Source organism: Diadema antillarum, unplaced genomic scaffold (assembly GCF_040938485.1).
Source record: "Diadema antillarum isolate AM-2024a unplaced genomic scaffold, OU_Dant_1.0 seq00000538_RagTag, whole genome shotgun sequence".
NCBI lineage: Eukaryota > Metazoa > Echinodermata > Echinoidea > Diadematoida > Diadematidae > Diadema > Diadema antillarum.
The window spans coordinates 174,345-196,685 of NW_027271486.1; the positions used below are offsets into that span (position 1 = coordinate 174,345).

Genomic DNA, 22,341 nt, shown 5'->3' on the forward strand with positions numbered 1-22,341 from the left:
AATAGCCCTAAAATCAATTCAAATCAATCTCAAGTACATACATGATAATGACAGACAAATAAGATTGTGTGGCAGGAACCTATATAGAAGCAAATGCTTGTAAGAGTAGGTTCCACGAAAGAAAGTCAAACAAAGGCAGTTACACTCACACACACACACTCTCTCTCTCTCTCTCTCTCTCTGCACGCACGCAAGTGCATATGGACAAGCGTGCGTCCTCACACTCACACACAAGGAGAAAGAGAATAAGAAAGAAGAATATCTAGAGAATTCAAACTCTTGCCATTGTTCAGGACTATTGTCTGGGTGTTAAACACTCCCATACACACCAATTGACCCCTGTGCAAAATTAAAGTGTTGTACAGCGGTTTAAAAAAGAGCAAAATCTGACGCCTAACCTTTTATAAGAGTAAATGTTGAATTTAATGCAACTGATATATGCTTTCATTCTTTAATTACCTCTGATAAAATTGTACATTATTTAGCTATTACACATATCAATGCCGTTGGTATCTGATATATAGTGTTTTAACTATTAACAATCAAAAGGGGGAACTTTTTTAATATCTAGTATCATACGTTTGTATTACAGCTGTAGATATTGTTTGAATTTGTATTTACTTCAGGACATTTAACCTTCAAATACGAGTTGATGATGCGTCTTTGCGATTTTTTTTTTTTGTATTATTTGGATGTGGAAACAAATAAATGACATGAAATGAAATGAAACATTCAAAGATTTCACACTCATTAATAGACAGGAAATTCCGATTTCAGAACCTTTAATATTGTGTGTCTAAACTTTTAACATGCTTACTACTCATGACATGCTTGACATAAAGTTCACAACCAGAGAAGAAATTTTTATTTTCTTTACGAGTGTTTCACAAATGTGACTGTGCATCACAAAACCAACAAATGTTGCACGGCCTGTTTTTGTTTTTGTTTTCTTTTCATGAGGACTCAACACAGGTGAAAAGCGAATAACAAGTCAAACTTTTGTTTTTCTTATATTCTCTGTAAGAGTAATTCTGCTTCGAATATTTCTTAAGTTTTGGTCATCAAACAAATAGGAAATAGAATACCTGAATATAGAAACGACCCAAGTCATTACACAAAATTTAGAAAAAATAGATATCTTGAAATGATTTTCTTATTTTGTTATTTTTTTCGGCGAGTGGAATGTCATTTATACAAATCTAAATGTAAAACAATCATTTGACCAATTACTTATCTTTGCATGATTTCGTAAAGCGTCTCCAAAGACGATAGGCAAATTTGGACCTGGATCGTTTTTTATATTCAGGTATTAAAATGTCTATGTGGCAGGATTGTTGTTTTTTTTTTTTGTGGAACACTTTGTTTCGGTCTGACGAAGGTGTTTTTACGGTCGATTTAGTGATTCGGAGCACAAATAACCCTTCATTTTTTCCCATCTCTAACAACTTTTAAAATGATGATGCTATGATTTTGGAAATTAGTATCAGTGATGAATAGAATGTACATGATAATATTAAAAAAAATAATTAGTTTAGTAATCCCTTCACAGTGGTTATTATAGATTCTTATGTCCTGTACTTTGTTTCATTCATTGCAGAGAGCAATAAGCCTTAGCTTTAAACTTTTTTTTTCTCGTTACACACTTTTCCGTAGTGTGTACATTTTTTCCATTATCTAGATGGGTAGGGATAGTCCATTTCTATTGAATTATGTGTCATTTAAAGCTTAGAGTCTGCTCAATTCGTATCCACCCTACCAGAAATCAATTCATGATGTCTTTTTGGTAGTTTTGTGATGCAGGGTCACAAATAGTGATTAGACCACTATACATATAAGCAGAATGCTGTTATAGTATACATATGCATTTAGAATTTTTGAATGCACTTGACATCATCTTAAACTGTTTATATTACAAGAAATCCACTCTATATTTTTTTCAAAACTTTTATTACGTCTACCTTTGTAACTTTGTAGCTATAGAACAGCATGTCGTCAAGAAGCCACAGCAGAATTAACATACATGATGTTAACTTGTAAAATGTGCAGCACTAATTCTACGGGGTTATCCCACGAGACCGACATCCATGAGTCATACAGCCCACGATTTCGACACTAGGCAAATAAAGCCCATGAATTCGACAATAGGAAAAAAAAAAAACCAGAGTTCGACAGATACAACACGGGGTTTTATATGTCGGTCTCGTGGGCCTTGTTAGCTTAGTGTCAAACCCATGGGCTGTTTGACTCATGGGCTGTATAACTCGCTGGTGTCGATCTCGTGATGTGCACCTTTAATTCACTACATATTGATGAATAGACAGGACATTGTCATAACAGTACCATATTATTGTGTGTAACAATGTTGTGTTTACTATTCATGACATGCCTGGCAGAAATGCCAAGGCCATGTGAAAGTTATGATATTCGTACAGAGTGGGTCACAAATGGCGATTCTGCAATCTAAATACCTGCAAACTATAATATACAGTTAGATCTAGCATGCACGTGATATCACCCGAACCTGCTTGTATTACACAATAGTCAGCACAAACCTTACATTTTTTTTTTTTTATATCTGCATATGCCAATTCTGTTGCTCAAACAACATTTTGTCAAGTAGCAAGCGCAAGTAACATTTAGCTTGTACAATGTGCATCACTCATTCACTGCTCGCTGTGTAACGGATAAATAATTGTCATTCCAGTACCGCGTTAGCATCTGTCACATTATAATTACTTCAGGACATGCCTGACAGAAAGCTCATAACCTGATAAGTCATTACATTCTTCGACAGTGTTTCACAAACAGCGATTCTGCAACCTACATACGGGTAGAATAGTTTACATTCAAGAGTTGTAAGATGCATGCGATACCATATATATATATATATATATATATATATATATATCCATATATATATATGTATATATTTAATCATTATTAAAAGTAATCTAAAGCGATTTTACATAATTTATAACTTATCGCAATTTTGTTGCTCAGATATTGTGTTGTCAAACAGCAAGCAAAAATAACATATCCCATAATATAAGCATCACTCATTTACTGCGTTGGGTGCATGCTGATTTCAGACAGGGAATTGTCATCGCAGTATACCACTATAGCGTGTATCACAGCTGCATTATGTTTACTTTTCGTGACACACTTGACAAGATGTTCAAACCAGAGCAAAGTGCGTTTTATCTTCCTAGAGTGTTTGACGAATAGAGATTTTGCAACCTTCATGCCCGCAAAAAAAAAAAGGATTTCGCCATATAAACACGCACGTGATACCAATTAAACTTGTTTTAACAACACGAAAATTCAACCCACTGCGTTACTTATAACAGTTACTTATGACGAATATAATCAGTGTAATCAGCATGGTCAATAGGAAACAGTTCTAGTCTTGGAGTTTGTTTTCGTTAGAGTCTACTATTTTACAGAGATATGGCAAATCTCAAGTCATTTTAATACATGTAGTTTTATGTATAAAAAGCTCAAGTAGTATATAGCTTGTAAAATCTGCATCACTCATTCACTGCACGCTGAATAACAGATAAGGACTTTTCACTGCAGTACCGCGTTAGTAGCGTCTTTCCCAACATTATAATTACAATTCATGACATACCTGACAGAAAGTTCAAAGCCAGAAAAGTCATTTACATTCTACGACAGTGTTTTAGAGACAGAGATTTGCAAACTACACACGCGCAGTATACTTTACATTCAAAAGTTGTAAGATGCATGCGACACCACCTATTATTTTTTTTTTACAAAAGGAATCTAACACGATTTGTACATAATTCTATATCTAACTTAATTGCAATCTTGTCGCTCAGATATTGTGTCGGCAAATAGCAAGCATAATTAACAAATGCTATTATATAAGCATCACTCAATTACTGCGTTGAGTGCATACTAATTTCAGACAGCGAATTGTCATGGCAGTGCCCGGCTAGCGTGTGTCACAGCTGCATTACATTAACTTTTGATGACATGCTTGACAAGAAGTTCAAAGTGGAGCAAAATGTGTTTTATCTCCCTAGAGTGTTTCACGACTAGAGATTCTGCAACCTTCATGCCCGCAGAAAAATAAAGATTTCGTCATTCTAAAACGCACGTGATACCAATAATACTTAATGAAAAAAAGATAATATTATTCAGAGGGGTGAAGGCTCAGGTTTGAGTTTCTTCAGTTTGTCTCCCTCTAGAAATGAAAATTTGTTAAGATCGCAACTGCTGATCTGTAAATTAACAAAAAGGGAACCAGTGGGACTCGAACCTGTCATCTACTGCTTTCCGGGCAGCGACACTACCACCAGGCTGTCCCTGGTTGCCGCCAGTGACATGATGAACATGGAAAAAAAATACCCAAGCTCCGAGATTCCGACATTGTTATGTTAAGTAGTCCATGTTGGACATGGCATAGGATGAATGAAAGAAAGATATTATTATTCAGAGGGGTGAAGGCTCAGATTTCAGTTTCTTCAGTTTGTCTCCCTCTACAAATGAAAATTTGCTAAGATCGCAACTGCTGATCTGTAAATTAACAAACATGTCGGAAAAAAGGAACCAGTGGGACTCGAACCTGTCATCTACTGCTTCTATCTCGGAGCTTGGGCTTTGTTCCATGTTCATCGTGTCACTGCCGGCAACCTGGGACAGCCTAGTGGTAGTGTCGCTGCCCGGAAAGCAATAGATGACAGGTTCGAGTCCCACTTGTTTCTACCAAAAAATGTTTATTCTACCAAAAATGTTCGAGATAAACTGCTAAAGAAACACACTTTTCTGCCCGTTTTATGATACCAAATTTTGGCATAATGTAAAAGAAGACCCGCTCTTTCAGAAAATACGAAAAAGTCAAGTTCGGCAAGGTTGACCCATTTCACTTATTTTCAGTCCTCACGCAAAATCAGTGTGTGCGACTTTATGTTCGTTTTGAGGTGCACGGTCACATATAGACTATTTCAACTGTACCTTGTTTTAAGAAAAAAGTTTGAGTGGGTAATGCATAACAGATTTTAGAAGTTTTCATGAAAAAAAAGAGAATGTATAACTATATATATATGCATTGTATATTACATTGTACTTTACTTTGTTTGTATGCCAATGCAACATTGTGTACTTTCGTCAGAAATGAAATAAGATGAAAAGAAATGCAATGTGCGAGCCTGTATGGTTTCCACAAATTCTTTTTAAATGAAATGCCTATTATTGAAATACAAGATCGAAAAAAATAATGAAATAAAAGTCAATGAAAATGTAATTGGAATATTATATGGATCTTTCAGAGGCTTTTAATTGTATTTCTCATTCTATTCTGTTAAAGAAATTAGAGTAGTGAAATGCCTATTATTGAAATACAAGATCGAAAAAATAATGAAATAAAAGTCAATGAAAATGTAATTGGAATATTATATGGATCTTTCAGAGGCTTTTAATTGTATTTCTCATTCTATTATGTTGAAGAAATTAGAGTATTTTGGTATCAGAGGTATTTGTCTGAAATCATTTGAGAGTTTTTGGCAGAATGCAATATACTGTTTTTGATTCTGTTTCTTCTGATATTAAAACGATTTGCACCGGGGTTCCACATGGGTTGACTCTAGGTCCTTTTCTTTTCTTTTCTTTTCTTTTTTATTTTGCTTTATATGAATGATATTGCTATAAATTCTTGCCTGATTCTACCTTCGTTTCATATGCTGATGACACTACCACTCTTGCTCCACATAGTAATATATATATATATATATATATATATATACATATATATATATATATATATATATATATGTATGTATATATATATATTATATATATATATATATATATATATATATAATAGAAAAGTTGCGCAGTTTGTTGGCGTTTTAAAACGTTAGAAGTTGAATTATCCCCCTTTCTCTTATTTCATATTTACATTTTTTTTTTATTTTACCTCATTTGTTGTACTGAAATATTATATGGGGAAACACTTTTACTTACAGACTTGCGTCATGCGTCATGTTACAAAATCTTCACATTAAGCTCACACCTAAATCACTTATTAAACGATTGAAAACACTAAAGTTGTATGATATAAATAAAGTTCATATAACTTCCGCAATGCAACGTTTTCACACAGATGCACTCTCTTCTTACATCATGAATAATCACATCTTCATATTAAAGTAAAATATACATACTTATCATACACGGAGCTACAATAATGTTCATCAATGGAAATGTCCTTGTACGAAATTAAAGCAACTCTTTGTCATGCAGGACCAGTTTTTTGGAACCCGGATAAACCCGGATAATTATAATAAGCAAAAATAATGATTTATTTAAGAAGCATCATAAGAGGCATTATTTTGTCTTTTCATTAAAACTACGTAATTAACCATCTTTTTATGTCTGTTTTTTATTCATTTTTTTGTATTGATGTATGTGTATGTTTATAATTTAGGTACCTTCTATATAAAACTGATTTATGATTTCTGAAAATAACTTACATTCCAATTTTAGATAATTTTGACAACGGTGTCCGCGCGCCTACAGGCCTTTTTGTTTTTTATGTGTACACCGTTTTCCATTTTACTTTTTGCCTGTTGTAATCTTTAACAATTTATGACTGTAATCTTCATGTTCTTGATGTGTATTTTATATGTCATTGCTTGTATGTTTTATCTTGTAACACTGGATGTTTAATGTTATATTTTGTGATTTGACGTCGAGAAAAGGGATTTGAATTGAATTGAAGTAGTAGTTGGTCACTTGTCCAACATATTTGAAAAATACGTGAGGAAAAAAAAAATCTAAGTTATGGAACTAAGGGATAAATGATCAACAACCATAAGAAAGTGAGACACGAAGTAACTCCATTGTAATAGTTGGCAAGAGCATGAAGAGCATATATCAAATATGAATCTCTTACCATTGTGCATTAAAGGTTTCAGTAAGTATTTTTTTTTGTGTGTGTGGAGGATTGGATGGGAGTTAGTGAAAATCTACAAAAGAAATTGTAAACTATTAGCTCAACAAACCTCGTAAACGTTGTTGTAAGTATTTTTGTTTTTTTAAGTTCGTTTATTTGCCATTGTTTTGAGTGGGGAGGGAGTGGGAGAAACAAAAGCTCTTATAACCATAAGTTTCAAGATTATGTCAACTGAAAAATAATTGTATCAATGATATCAAAGTGATATCATGATATAGAAATTGATTTGATAACATGACAAATTAAAACAGACATGCAATTAATTTCATGTATAATGTTAGACAAATTCAAAAATTCATAAACATGGAAAGAATGATATGATAATTGAAAACTGCAAACAAATACGATTTCATAATGAAGGATCATGATTACGCGAGAAAACATGATCATTGTAAGTCTACTGCACAATAAAAAATATATATCCACAGAATTCTATATTTGGCCAATTGAGTTGCCAACACAATTACATATAGGGACATAAAAAAGCAAAGGAGACGATACGAACAAATAAATAAATCAAATTAATTCACTTGAGGGATCATTATATGAAGAAGCCCTCAAATAACATGGCCCAGAACTTCGACTCTCATCGATGGAAAGTTCATGGACGTGATTGGATGGAACCTGACGTAACGTGCCCTCACCGGCTTAGGTAGTAACGAAGTCACGTGGGAGTTTCTGTCATAATTAGCTGGGTACACCTGATATGATATCACACACAAAGAAAGACAAACTTTAGCACAACAGTCAGACCGCAACTGTTTATGATTATAGAGATAATGAGGCAAAAACCTGGGAATTGCATGCAGTACACAAGGACACGCGAGACCTCTCTGTCCATCTTGCATTATACTTCACGAGTTCAGACACCGCTTTTTGAAATTGCAATAATTCATGATCACAACATGTGCTTTAAAAATAAGAGCGTGAAACTTGATAGGAGACATTTTGAGCTTTTTAACTCTAGATCATTCTGTTAACTTGACCCCTGAGTAAGTACTATCAAAAAGATGAAGTAAGCATTAACAAATTGAACGTTCTGTTTTTATTCATTAACTACATTATTGAATCAATCTGGTTCATTTTAAAGGTTTGTACAACATTTTAAAGAAATTCATTTTAGTGCTTTAATAGTTCAAGCGCCAGGAAAATAACAGGCAGAAGCAAAATGTACTAACGGATCCAGCATTTCAGGTTTGTGATTAGCTAATTGTAAACCAAATGAGAGTAACTCTAAGGCAAGACGACCCGTCATCACAACCTTGATGTGCGCCCATTTGTGGGACTGTTTTGTTCATTTTCCTTCGTCCAATCATAGCTTAGTAGTGAATTTTCTTTCAAGTATTTTTTGTTTTTTACATGAGCATGATTGTGGGTGAAAAGTAACCACATGCATTCGTTATTGTGCGAGTGGAAAACATTTAAAGTACTCATAAGGAGAAAAAAATAGCCCGATTTCATAAATAAGGTGAACTGTAGATTTCTGGAAAGCTTAGGTCTGTAGAAATATGGATAATTAAGTTTCAGAAGGTGAAAACGATGGATAGATGGTGTTTTGAGATTCTTTTCTGACCACCAGAACCCAATCTGACGGCAAAATTTCCGGACCAAAATTATGACGTCACGCAAGAAACGAACCAGCTAGCCCTACGCTGATGCGCTGTTGTTACACATCGCCGTGGTTCAAAGCGTGAGTTCTGCATGATCTGTATGAACATTTCAGCGAGGCATCTTCTTAAGAAAGGAGGTACGTGAACTTTGTTACATATAATTTTCGAACATTTTTCGTATGTCTTGCTTAGAACTAAGAAGAATACAGCGCTCCTTCTATACTTTTACTTGTACTTTTGTGCCATAGTATCGACCCTCGAACAGTCAGTACTTGCTAATTCGTGCTAGAACTAGAAGCTCGTAACAGTCTGGTCGGGCTAGTAATTCCCTGAAATTTTGCACATCCATCTTCGTCTGTAGATCTAACATGTTACATTTTTAGATAGAGCTAACGTTAAAGATCTAGACTAGCAAATTAGTCCTATTCCTAGAGTCCTGAAAAAAAGTGTTCCCAAGACACCCTCTGAACCCTGGACATTTCAGGATTCTAGCTAAATACATATATATCAGATTCGTATCCCAGATATGGATAACTAACTATGGGTTTGGCTTTAGTCCGTAGTTTGTTTATAGGGAAGCAGAGCTAGATATAGTATGTAGGTTTAAATTAGACTTTAGAGGTCTACAAGCTACTGCAGAGTTCTACAGTAAACAGTCCCTATACTTTTGTGAGACGTAACTATGCCCTGCCTCTAAAACACACCGCCCCATTTTATCAAAAGATAAAATCGACATCTTACCACACAAGTTGCCATAGACTTACAGTCGAAATTAACTTTATAATCAATTTTGACTCTTTATAAAACAGTGCCCTTTTGTCCTAACGGCTTCTGCTGCTAGCTTAATTGCTGCTGGCGACCGGCTGGCAGCTAGAATGTGTCCACTGAACACGCTTTATATGAGCTACTATACGGTGCCCATAACCCTTGCTACTCGTGTATCAGTATTCAAACAAATGGTAGTGAGAGCGCGTTTACACCGAGCACGTTAACGCCAACCGTCATGATTTTTTTTTTTTTTTGGGGGGGGGGGGGTGGGGGGTGAAGGCTATGGTGCGAAAAAGAGAATCATGTCTGGTTCTCTTAAGAAAAAAAAAGACAGTATTTCGACAGAAAATCACCAAAAAATAGTGTTCTTATGTTTTAATCAACGGCAACAATCAGTCACCAGTAAAAGTTTACTTAATAGCGATATTAGGGAGGTTTAGATTTTCGCGACTGAGAGGTTCAGAGGGAAAAAATGCTTTGAGCATGCGCAGAATCGCATATCACAATTTCAGAGCCCTCCCCCCTTCCCCTCTCTCCCTCCCACTCCCCCCCCCCCCCCCCCCCCCTCTCTCTCTCTCTCTCTCTCTCTCTATCTCTCTCTTTCTCCCTCTCAACTCTTCTCTTGGTCAGCGATGCAGGCTAACATGCCATGATTTTCCCTAGAACAACCAATAGAAATCATTGTAGGCGGTCAATGCAATTTTCCTTTCTAAACAGTTGTTTCCAGAAAAGCTGCAGAACACTATGCTATTTTTTCTTTGGGGGTTATCTTTCTTTCTTTTTTTCTTGTAGATGGGGGTGGGGGGATACCGTGGATGGGGTAGTGTAGACATCTTGGTCATTTTCTCTGTGTTGCACATTTAAAATTTGTGAATTGTATGTTTCTTTTTTTTGGTGTACTGATCATAATCATAGACATTAACATAATGTATCCCTATATGACCGGGTCGCTGTGTTTTCAACAACACGCATGTCAAATTTCACATATATTTTTCGTACATTTTGTTGAAAAGTGACAACAAAATCTGAATCTAAATCTGAATTGAAATTAGAATTAACATGGACCAAACGAATGCGGTGCATGGTATTATTATCATTTTTTATTGTTATGATGCACGGACATGAGGAACAGCCCTTTTGGTTAAATCATGTGCTGTCCTGGAGTAAATGCAATTACGAAATTAATAAAAATGTATTCTTATCAACCATGACACTCTTCTTCTTAGTATGAATTATCTTATTTGTGATCTTTGTCGCCATCACGTTATACATTTTCACATTACTGATACCTAAAAACAACGTCTCTTATTATTGCAACAAAATGTCAATTATTCTTGCCCTAAGAGAAAAATATTCCTGGGTAAAGTGGCCATGTATTTAAGTGTAGTGATGAGTATGTATGTGTGTGTGTGGGGGGGGGGGGGGGGGGGGTACAGTGCGTTATTCCGAAGATTCGTTATTCCGAAGGTTTTTTAGTCCAAAGGTTCGTTATTCCGGAGATTCGTTATTCCGAAGGTTCGTTAATCCGAAAAATGACACAAAGCTCGTTATTCCGAAGGTTCGTATCAAACCCTATTTCAGTTTCAGATCAACGAACCTTCGGAATAACGAACCCTATTTCATTTTCGTATAAACGAACCTTCGGAATAATGAACCCTATCATTTTGGGATAAACGAGCTTTCGGAATAACGAACTTATTTCATTTTCGGATTAACGAACCTTCGGAATAACGAACAGCACCTCTCTGTGTGTGTGTGGTTGGGGGGGGGGGGGAGGGGGGTTGAACGGACATTAATCGCCTTTCTTGGCCGTAATACATTGAGATCGCTCTCGGTTACAAATCATACCAGGTCTAATCTGAGGACTTGTCTACACCACTGCCCCTCTATACCGTCGGAGCTTTTGGATTTCTCAAGAAGAATTCAACAATCTTCGGCCGGTGCCCATTTCGGTGGAATGATATTCAAAATCTTTTTAATTAAATATATTCTGGGACAGTAGGATTGCCTGAATCATGGTATCTGTAAACTCTTGATCTATATGTTGTCGGTCTTCGTGGTGCACTCTGACATGTGTGTTGGAAGTTGACAGTGGGGCTCGGGGGAGGGTGTGGGGGGGGGGGGGCGGAGACTTAGAGGATGTCTCCGTCCCACACGAGGGAGTTTTTTTATTTTCAGAATTGATATGATTTGATGCGCATTTTGACGGAATAATTGCTTTTTCTAAACAGAGGAAATGTACAGAAAATTTGGCTAAATTTGTTATTATTCGCAACCTCTTTATCCAAGATCGGCATAATATGCGCGTCTTCATTGTGTGAGAGGTGGACCGAATGCATTTTCAGAATCAAAGTCAAACCATGTGATGCACACCTTTGGTGAAATATTTGAGAATTTTCAATCAAATATTAATACATTGTAATCTTCAACATGTTCCCATTGCAGATCATCGTGACAAGGTCTATAAAGAGTGCTAAAAGAAAAAATAAGAAAGCTAAATTTGAAAAAAAAAAAAACCAAAGGGGTGATCCTCAGAAAAAAAAATCTAGGGGACACGACCCCCCCCCCCTTAAAGATGTTTTATAAGGCCAAAATGGCAGGGGCGAAAGAGAGGGAGAGATGGAGAGAAAAGCGTTTCAATAGCTCGAACTTTGAGGGACTACAGATTTGAAAATAATGGACATTTCTTCATTTTTTTATCTTTAGGCATGAATGATGCTACTAAATGGAAATTTTAGGTCTTAAACAAAACTATACCGCTGTTTGCTCCCTTAAAAGGGAAAAAATGAAGGGGAGGCAGAATTCACTCCTATAGGTCACGTATTAGACGCTCGCGATAATCCAGCGGTTTGCTTCGTAAAATGGCCGCCGTTGGACTCCATGGCGTTCTTACGTGTAGAATCGCGCGAGTAGACCCTCTTAGACTAAGGGTTGTACGCTCTTTGGTAGAGAGCTACTTCATGCACCGACAATATGGGGGCGCCATTTTATCTTTTATAGGTTGCGTCTTGGCGTAATCTAAAGCTGCTTTTCAATACGACGCAGGAAAAAGGAGAACGTCCGTCTCAAACGCCCGTGCAGCAGATCTAAAGCTCCCTACTGTAACAGAACCAGTCATGGTTCCCTTTGGCGCACCATAGCAAAAACCCGGCCCGTTGCCGGTACTGTGCTCGAGACTCACATATACGCTCATAATAGATGCACGTTTTACGTGCAACATCTTACCTACTGCAGTGTTCGCCAACGTATCGTACACGAACACTTTCGACATGGCCTTCTTAAATCTGAGCCTAAGAGCAAAATTAGGATAACTGTGTTTTAAAGAAGGGATACAATTTGTGCCATTTAATCAGTCTTCTTCGTTATGTGTCTAAAACTAAGCAGTCATGGCTAATTATATACATATATATATATATATATATATATATATATATATATATATAGTGACCGTGCACCTCAAAACGAACATAAAGTCGCACACACTGATTTTGCGTGAGGACTGAAAATAAGTGAAATGGGTCAACCTAGCCGAACTTGATTTTTTTATGTTTTCTGAAAGAGCAGGTCTTCTTTTACATTGTGCTAAAATTTGGTATCATAAAACAGCCAGGAAAGTGTGTTTTTTTAGAAGTTTATCTCAGACATTTTTGGTAGAATAGTGTGATTAGGTGTGTCTTTAGAATCCCTTTTTCATTTCTGATAAACCATGTCCACACTCTTCACTTTCAACTCTAATAACATTTTAAAGGATAGTGCTACTGCTTTGAAAGTTGGCATTAATTATGGACAGAATGTGTTGGCATGCTTAATTTCAGTTTAATTTGATAATCCCTTCATTGTTGTTACTCTGGTGGTTTACTTCCTGTTTTTTGTCCCATTCATCGCTCAGCCAGCACGGTTTGGTAAAGATTAAGCGCTTGAATAGACACTGTACTTCAGAGCCCCTTTTCTCAGTTCACACTTTTCCTGAGTTTGTGCTTTCTTTCCAATATTTAGATAGGTTAGGAGAGTCCATTTGATTTGAGTTATACATCATTTTAAAGCTTAAAGTCTGCTCTTTCAGAATATCGTCTTAACTAAAAATTCATGTCTGGCGACTTTTTGTTTGTTTTGAGGTGCAGGGTCACATATATATATATATATATATATATATATTTATATATAATATATATATATATATATATATATATATATATACATATGTACTTTTTTTATTATGTAATATATATATATATATATATATATATATATGTATATAAACTTTTACTATGTGCCATCACTTCATCGCGATATTCCAGCGGATTTCGCGGTCCTGTGATTCCAACATCAGTGCTAGTGATCGATAATTTTGATCGGTATCGCCTCGTTAATCTGACGTGTTGGAGCTCGATTTAAAACTGTTCGAGGGGTAGCACTAGGTAATAGCACTAGCACCGAACTTGAAATCACACCATGTCCCGCTGCACTCGTAAAAGGTCTTGAGTCTTTTGTGACGTCACAATTCAGGGCTCGAAAAAGGACGCGGCAGAAAATTGTTGTTCCGTGAATTGATTAGTTTTAACTCACAATTTCTCAATGGCGCGAATATATTTTGATAAGACAAAATGATAATCTGTTTCAGGAGATATTTCCCTCTGCTGTTATACTTTTTTTATAAGATTTTCCTAATATAAATATCTCGTTCGTTGTACTTTAACTCTACCTTGGGTCCATGGGATAGCGGGTCGGTTGTAAAAACCCAATCGGTATCATCCAGGGAGGTGGAGATGTACATGGACGTTGCCCATTGTTCAGCATTTGATCTGCCTTGAGTTACAACACCTGTAACGATGTACTCCTCTCCGAGGTCAATCTATTACAAAATAGAAATATAACAAAGTACAGTGATTGGGTTTTGTCCCCTAGGTAGAATGAGGAGTCCTTCTATTTCTTACTCTTCTGTTTCCTTCTCACTACATGCCATTATGGCTATCCCTTTCTTCTTTGTATTTATTTTTCTTTCTTAGCATCACCTGTGTACATGACCATGTATGTTTTATTGGGCCAAATAGTTTGTTTTTGTTGTAGCTAAGAAACATCGACAGTTGATTAAAACTGTTTAGTTCTTTGTGCACTCAATGAGGCCTCAATATTAAGGTCGGCTTACTGAGTATCCTCCTGTATTGCACTTTGATTTTTTTTTCGTTTAATTATATTGCTGTTCTCTGTTACAATGATTTGCTTACCCACATGAGCAAAATAGCCATGAATAATAATGAACCACGTGTAAGATGAGAATATTCTGAAAGTGATCATAGTTGATTACACGTACCATGCAGAAACAATAAGATGAAATGAAATGATATAAAAACACTCAAGTGAACAAACAGGAAATTGACTAAGAGTAAATGTTAGGTCTTATTCATCGACAAACCGTGTTTTTCTCCATGATATCAAGAGGATCATTATTTTTTTTCCGAATTCATGTAGGTTTTAATTGTTATAATGAAGACAGACATAATGGTTGTAGTGTGTAGAGCTGATGATTATCATTTCTAACGTGAATCAATGAAAATGATGTCAGTATAATTTACGATGTTGATATTCGAAACTGCAAACAATGTGACTGTTGGGTATGTACGTGTGGACAAACATTTTGCAAATTATGAAATTAATCGAATCGCCAATCAACTTGAAAAAAAAATAGTAATCTTGTTTATGAACGTTTTCCGTCTCAGAATAATGAACTTCATTTAGAATGCGGCGAGACACAAAGGACTTTAAAAGAAGGAAAATGTCAAGAGGTTTAGATTGACATGGCACAATTTTCTAAAATATTTTACGATGTTCACCGCTGATCATGGACAAATCACAAGGAATACACACTAACATTAACCTCTACCTGTCCACAGTGAATATTATAGTATATAATTCCTATGTCAGATTGTATAAAACCATATTATGGTTTTATGAATGTATACCTCATTTTATGCTCTTATATTTCCCGATCAGGAAAATAGCAGTTCCTGACGCAGGGTGAATAGAGAATGAATGATTGAATATCAAAACTATTGTACATTGTAGTAATTTGCAGACAGTCATACTCTTTTTATTTCAGATAGTTTAGACTCTTATCATTTTGTCCTTTCTGTACACGTTTTCAGGACTTGACTTCATATATAATTATTATGTTCTGCCTTCCTGTCGAGTACTTAGTTATTCATAAATTCTGTCGGTTACGTCTTTTATCAGTTAAAAACATGCCTTCAGGTCCTTTATGTATTTGAATACATGCATTTGTATTTATCTGCGTCTCAAATGTATTTATATTGTCGGGGCGATCGTTAACAATCGCCCCGATGCTGTACAGGCACGCTAACCTGGAAACATTGAACTGCATATTACTTGAATATGACACAATTCTGAAGCAAATAATTTTCCCACAATAGATATACAATGTACTCTTAAATGAATCCCACAAGGATTGGAACAATCATCCCCCAGCATTCCCACTGATTCCCACTGATCAGTTACTAAACATACCCTTTAAATGTTAAATGGTATGCACGAGAACCCGATATCAGTTTTTGTCTCCTGAAAGTAAAGGTAGTAGACAATTCTTACTTTTAGCCATCTGTCTTGATCAGAAGGGTGTGGTTTCCATACTGCCGAAATACCATGCGAAGCAGGATTCATGTTCAGCCTGCCATGCTGCGGCAGGGTAACGTGATTGTACTTAGAAGACGACGACATACTTGAATCAGGAATCCGACCATCTTCGACCCCGAGAGGGACGCCTCGATCGAGTGGACAGGGCTCATTCTCGTGATCAATTGCGGCTAGAATGAATAACCATTAAATAGCCAGTTCACTGTTAGCTTATGTGAACAATGATACAATTCACTTTTTCTCTTTTTCTCAGTTGGTAGGCATTTTACTTCTTTTAAAATAGTATAATGCACAAGCTTGCCCGACGTAACAATTCGTGGAATTCATGTTCAAAGAAGAGAATAAGCTTGCGTGTAGACTAGTTGACCAGAATTGGGTCAGCAATTACCACTTCATGAGACATCCATGCTTTCATTTTTGTATAGTTAACGTTAACCACCATTTCTATTAATATCACCAAATACAGGCACGCTTGCCAAGCGGATAGGCTCGCCAGCACCATATACAGCGATTATGGATATTCTTGTTGCATTATGAAGGATGTGAAATTAAAAGCCAACATGCATAATTATACAAATGACCTATTAATCATCATGTGCGAAATGAAGATGTGAGCTCCAATGTCATGTCAAAGTTTTTTTTTTTTCACAAAAATCGTGCTCATAGCTGTAATAAAAACATAGCGAATGGTCTATACAAAAACGAACATACAATGTACGGTGTAAGTCTTTATACCTATGATGTAAATTATGGCAATGTAATTGATACATAATTCATGTTTATCTTCAGATCATGCCTGTTATCTGTATATCGACATATCCTGTAATATTGTCAAAAGGAAATTCCATTAATATGTGTACAACTATGATGAAAGGAAAATAAGAACAAACCAAATAATCAAACAATGTTTATATACACTTTTTTAAACTTGGGAACCGGAGTAAATAATTATTGACAAACAAATAGAGCAAACAAACACAACACAAAGTTCATAGCACAGAGACTCACTTACGCAAACACAGCTACGTAGTGAATACATTGTGAAAAAAAGTGAAAAATTGGATTAAGTTTATTCCAGAGTAAGTACATGGAAATGCTACACAAATAAAAATCGAAATAAGCTATATTTCAGATATCTGTCCTCAATCAAAGCAAATAGTTTAGAAAATATTGAATTACTACTCTGTGCTTGTGTGTGAATGTGTGTCAGACATGTTAGATTGTATCTCACTGTTTACCTAAACCACTTCGCGTAAACTTTTTTTTTTTTCAGGATATTCCCATTACAACCATGCCAACAATTGACATCTGTGATACATTCGTATATGCCTTCTCCAGTCAATCAGTTTAAAATGGTGGATTTTTTTTTTTTCAATTTACACGCAGTTTGACAGACTGCCCATCTGAAGGAAGTGGTTCTGTTAAAATTGATAATTCACACTCTTTGGACGCATACAGATACCCGCATTTTATACACACATAATGCGTGCTTACATTGTTGCCCTGTTCGCGGTGTCGACATTATAGCCTGATACAAAGTTGGGACCGTGCATACACTGTTATGAGTGTGTGTTTACATGTCTAAAAATCAAACATATCTACCGATATTATCTTGCAAAGGTCCATAGCCAATCAGCTCCAGTCTCAGACTCATGCGACCGCAGTAAGTTTGTGGATGAAGTCGAATGAATCGTGCTGTCATGGCTCTCCTGAAGTAGTGTCTTACTTGAGTCATCCTATCATAATTAGCCGGAAATACCTTCGATGGCAAGAAAGTTTTTGAAAAAAACCACTAGTAAACAAACGACAGCAATTTATAAACAATTATCATAAAAAGGTATCTGTTAAGTGCATACATTAAGACGAACTCAAATTAACTAGCTGTTCACACGAACGTAAATTTTAAATCATGAATATTTTTATAAACATTATTATTATATCACACTATAATAACTTCGAATGTGCGATAGGTACACGGTATCACGATAAATTGGGTTTAAAAGCTATACCTTGTCATTCTCATTTCCTCACGTGTAGCCTTGACGTGGCTCTTGATAATGTTGACTGGTAGATACTGTTTTTTAAAGCCATGATATTAATTTGGTTTTATTTAGAGAATCCTTTATTCTTTATCTGCATGATACAGATGGTTATAATTATTTGCTCTCAATTTTGTGTGTGTCACAACCCTACTTTCGCCAGCATGAACACGTTTGTTTCAGAGGCATCAAACTCACCTTAACGCTGTCTGTGAAAGGATCCATAAAATCTGTCCAAACCTCGTTGTCTAAGCTGGAGGACAGTTTATATGACGTGACATACTGGTCACACTGATATGAGGCCCTTCCCTGTGTGATGATACCAGACACCAGAAAGTTCGAGCCGAACTGAACCTGTAACCACTGAGATGTGTTCAGGACGCTGCTGGTACTCCACGATTCAGGTCCGTTGAGACGAGCTTGTTGGGTGCAAAGGCCATCCCTGTAACAGGATGAAGCAGTGATGCTGGAGTCTGGAATGGCGCCACTTTCGAGACCAAGAGGACTACCAGGAGACATGCTGGGACTCTCTGAGAGATATTGTGACACGGACAAATAAGATATGAAAATTCTTACCCGTTATTTCACTTCACAGTAATCTATACACTCAACAAAAAAAGTAAGTACCCCCTAGCGTTTTTGGATGTATCTCAAAAAGTATTTTACCGATTTTCATAATTCAAACGGAAATGGATAAGGAATTGTATTACTCATAACATGAGTGGCACATCATTGCCACCAGATATCATTAATGGTGTGAAAAAAAATGCATTTTATGGCAAAATAACATGACATATTATGATATATTGCATTTTCTTCCTTCTCTAAGACAGCTGGTATTTTAATTCCTTCTGCACTGTAACTGGTTGTTGAATGTCTTTTTTTTTTTGGGGGGGGGGGATTTGCAGGTGCATGTGTTCCCTCTTTAATACACGCAATGTATAAATCTCTAATATTTTTAACCGTATCATTGTTATCATATATTGAGTCATATTATTATTATTGCCAGAACGACAATGGTTCATCCGCCTACAGCATGTGGCTTATCCGACCCCAAATCTGCATTAGAGAAGAATTTGCTATATGACTGTATAATTGTACTTTTTTTCTCTATGTTTCGGTCATTATTGTACCCGTGCTCCCCATCTTAATCTTTAACTCGATTTTAACTGGGACCTACGCCCAACAAGCTCGCTTTTAAGTAGGTTCCTTCATATTTCTTTAGCATCCATTCACAGATTCAAAACTTCATAGATTGACCACTATATGTTTTATATATTTGCAATATTTTATGCATGTCTCCAGCTTGATATCATGTACTTCATTTAATTTTGTTATATTTGATGTATTTTTTCATCGAGAAATATGAAAATAAATCGACATTGTAATTGAAAAATGCATGGAAACAAAAGTTGCACTTTAGTGATTTGCAATGACCTTTACACAAATAATCAAACAATCACTCATGATTCTGAACATTTAAGCATGGTTTATTGCATATTTTCTATCTCTTTCTCTTCATGAGCATACAGTGAAGTATTTGATAATTGACATGTCCACCATCCGCTTCAATGACCTGCCGGCATCTCTTCCTCATACTCTTAACTAAAGTTTGTACTTGGCGCTGCTCAATGTTGGCCCATGCTCTCTGCAAGATGCGCTGAAATTATTGCAGTGAAGTGTCTTCTTTCACCTTCTTGCTCGCTTTCCGCTTAATGATATCCCAAAGATTCTCTACTGGATTACAGTCAGGAGATCTTGCAGGCCACTACATACATTCGATGTCATTTCCCTCAACAAACTAATCCACAACTTGAGCGCATGATGTTAAATGGCCATAAGCACATTAATGTGATCAACCCAAATTGGAATTAAAAATCACATGGCTTCTACCAACATTTTCATATCGAAAAAGCTATTGTTTAAAAGTATGCCTAAAATCTGTTTAATAGGGAAGCACATTGTATCTGTAGAAATTCCCGAGAATTACACAATTCAAAAAGGTAATTTGCTAACTTACATAGGAAATGTATACAATATGTTTGATATAGCCTGAAGTGCGACTTTTTTTCCCCGTGCATTTTGACATGAAATGCGTTTTTTTTTACACCAATAATGATATCTGATGGCAATGATATGCCATTCATGTTATGAAATTAATGAAATTCCCTATCCATTTCCTTTTGAATTAAGAAAATCCGTCAAATACTTTTTGAGATATATCCAAAAATGTTAGGGGGAAACTTACTTTTTTTGCTGAGTGTATATGTGACCCTGCACCTCAAAACAAACAAAAAGTCGCCAGACATGAATTTTTAGTTAAGACCATATTCTGAAAGAGCAGACTTTAAGCTTTAAAATGATGTATAACTCAAATCAAATGGACTCTCCTAACCTATCTAAATATTGGAAAGAAAGCACAAACTCAGGAAAAGTGTGAACTGAGAAAAGAGGCTCTGAAGTACAGTGTCTATTCAAGCGCTTAACTCTTTATGTGCCACGTTCGGCACCTCCGACTCAGTCGACGGCGTGCCAACTTCGCATATTCTGCCCAACAAACAAAGCCGCCAAGACCGATCGATAAACCGCTAATTACTGCTAATCCCGCGGCACAATGAAAGCGTTTCTCGTGCTTTTGGTCCTCTCATATACGGCTTGCATTCTATGTGGTGATCGACCATCAAGCGACGTTCCCAACTAGATTTACTCGTACATTCTATGTTTCTGTTACGGTTCAATGTGCAAACGTCATGCCTTTATAGTAATGTAGCAACTGGTCATTAAAAGAAAAAAATTGAAAATCGAGTCGGCCTACAATTTATATCGAAACAAAGCTTGGCATTCCTCTTTAACTTTGCCTACTATTACGCCCATCATAACAGAAATTTGTAGAAGTTATACAAATTGGAAAAACAGAATTCTTTCTCAAAGCATGACTACCTTCGTGTCTCAGAATAGCGTGGCACACAGGGGGTTTCCACCATGGCACATAAAGAGTTAATCTTTACCACACCGTGCTGGTTGTGCGATGAATGGGACAAAAAACAGGAAGTAAACCACCAGAGTAACAACAATAAAGCGATTATCAGATTAAACTGAAATTAAGCATGCCTCATCAACATATTCTGTCCATAATTAATGATAACTTTCAAAGCAGTAGCATCATCCTTTCAAAAGTTATTAGAGTTGAAAGTGAAGAGTGTGGACAAGGTTTTTTTCAGAAATGAAAAAGGGATTCTAACGACACACCTAATCACACTATTTTACCAAAAATGTTCGAGATAAACTGCTAAAGAAACACACTTTCCTGCCCGTTTTATGATACCAAATTTTAGCATAATGTAAAAGAAGACCCGCTCTTTCAGAAAGTATGAAAAAGTCAAGTTCAGCTAGGTTGACCCATGTCACTTATTTTCTGTCCTCACGCAAAATCAGTGTGTGCGACTTAATGTTCGTTTTGAGGTGCACGGTCATATATATATATATATATATATATATATATGTGTGTGTGTGTGTGTGTGTGTGTGTGACGGAAGAATGACTTGCAGACGTTAAGTGATGTTCACTAATTTCCTTTATTTCCCAAGCTTTCGACTGTGTAACCAGCCTTTTTCAAGGGCTTGATGAGACATAAACGTAAAAGCAAAATAGCAACCAATTTGCATGCATTTGAACAGAAATAGAAAATAATAATAATAAGAAGAAGCCTATCAAACGGAATATAGTCAGCAACAAGACATTCACACCAATTTGCATACATTTAAACAGAATAAGGTAAAAAAGGCAAAAGAAAATCAAAGAAATCAAACAAATATAGACAGCAATATTACATTCACTCCAACGGAAAGGCAGTATTATCACATACACTTGCAGTGAAATAAAGGAACAGTAGTGTCAGTATAGTATAAGCAATAATAGCGGTAATGATTGCAATGAAATCATTGGGAATACATAGACCAACATAGGTTAAAACACACTGGTTACCTTTTAAGGCGTTGGGATTTGCTTGCTGTGTGTGGTGTGGTGTGGCTTGGGGTATTTGGGACGTTGATGGAGCAACGAACTTGAATCAAAGTAATCATTATACTCGACTTCTTTCTTAGGCCTACATTTTGCCCAAGATGATGCAGTGAATGTACGTGTAGTAAAAGTACACACAACCTTTATAAGCAATGTATATGGGTGGATGTGTACATCCGGTATGTATGTACACATAAGTGCATACGCTCTCATGCACTTGCACACATACACAACGCGCTTTCAAATTATACAGACGTATTACTAAAACCACACATGTGGA

General features: G+C 36.1%; 1 protein-coding gene across 1 annotated transcript; it reads right to left on the bottom strand.

The window, feature by feature from the left end:
- Window positions 1-7,533: 7,533 nt before the first annotated feature.
- Window positions 7,534-18,560, bottom strand: LOC139734658 (lactadherin-like). Its single transcript, XM_071645446.1, has 5 exons — window positions 18,240-18,560; window positions 17,605-17,761; window positions 15,958-16,172; window positions 14,057-14,206; window positions 7,534-7,677 (listed from the first exon to the last, which is right to left on the bottom strand). The coding sequence occupies exons 1-5, from the start codon at window positions 18,558-18,560 to the stop codon at window positions 7,534-7,536; spliced, it is 987 nt and encodes a 328-aa protein (XP_071501547.1).
- Between the last annotated feature and the right edge of the window lie 3,781 nt (window positions 18,561-22,341).